Genomic DNA, 730 nt, shown 5'->3' on the forward strand with positions numbered 1-730 from the left:
ATATATATATAAATAAAAGCTATATAAAAGCTAACATGGTTCTGAATCTGAGATGTGAATATTGTCACATACTTATCGGGGTCAGCTCCTTTGAAGTAGGCACTGACTGTCTCTGTGAAAGCTGCAGCCACAGGCAGTGTGTCCTGGGCCCCCATGGTGAGGGGACTGGGCCCTCGAGAACAGCCTGAGAGAACAAAAACACACACGTGGAGTTACAACATGTTTACAGACAAAACGCAATTTCGGTCAGTCACTGAGATAAAACACAGAGGCAAATATATGGGTGACAAAGAATGGGAAAAATGGAAATACAAACAAATAGACAAACAAAACATCTCACAGTTTATGAGACAATCAGTGGCTGACAAGACTAACTTCTTCATTTGTATTTTAGCACTGCACCCAGACCTAAAATCTAGAACAATGCCTTCTTCAGATGGACTCTATTTTCGGTTTACGTTCCTTGACCACATTGTAAGGACTTATCATTTATTTAATGTTTATTGTCTTGTTTTAAGCAAGCTTGATCAAATACTGAAGTTGCAACACACTCTTGTCTTGTTTTAAGAATATTAAACAAAAGAAGAAGAAGCAGCAGCTCACACGTGATTTTTAACTAAAGTAAAATCATGCAGTTATTTATATGGCTGAATTTGATAAACTGAGCAGCAAAGACACTTGTAACTAAAGTGCCATTAAAACCATTAAGTATATCTGTATTAATACACAT

At 37.0% G+C, this 730-nt stretch overlaps 1 protein-coding gene across 1 annotated transcript in view; it reads right to left on the minus strand.

Moving 5' to 3' along the window:
• Positions 1 to 35: 35 nt before the first annotated feature.
• The window catches only part of LOC107578548 (SH3-containing GRB2-like protein 3-interacting protein 1), a gene marked incomplete at its 3' end in the record, with an annotated part of 6,241 nt that continues 5,546 nt past the window's right edge, over positions 36 to 730 (minus strand). The window contains exon 3 of the mRNA XM_016264495.1: positions 36 to 184. Coding sequence (XP_016119981.1) covers positions 36 to 184 — 149 coding nt within the window. The remainder of the gene's footprint in view (positions 185 to 730) is intronic.

This window comes from Sinocyclocheilus grahami, unplaced genomic scaffold, assembly GCF_001515645.1.
Source record: "Sinocyclocheilus grahami isolate Dianchi unplaced genomic scaffold, SAMN03320097.WGS_v1.1 scaffold10815.1, whole genome shotgun sequence".
In the NCBI taxonomy this organism is placed as follows: domain Eukaryota; kingdom Metazoa; phylum Chordata; class Actinopteri; order Cypriniformes; family Cyprinidae; genus Sinocyclocheilus; species Sinocyclocheilus grahami.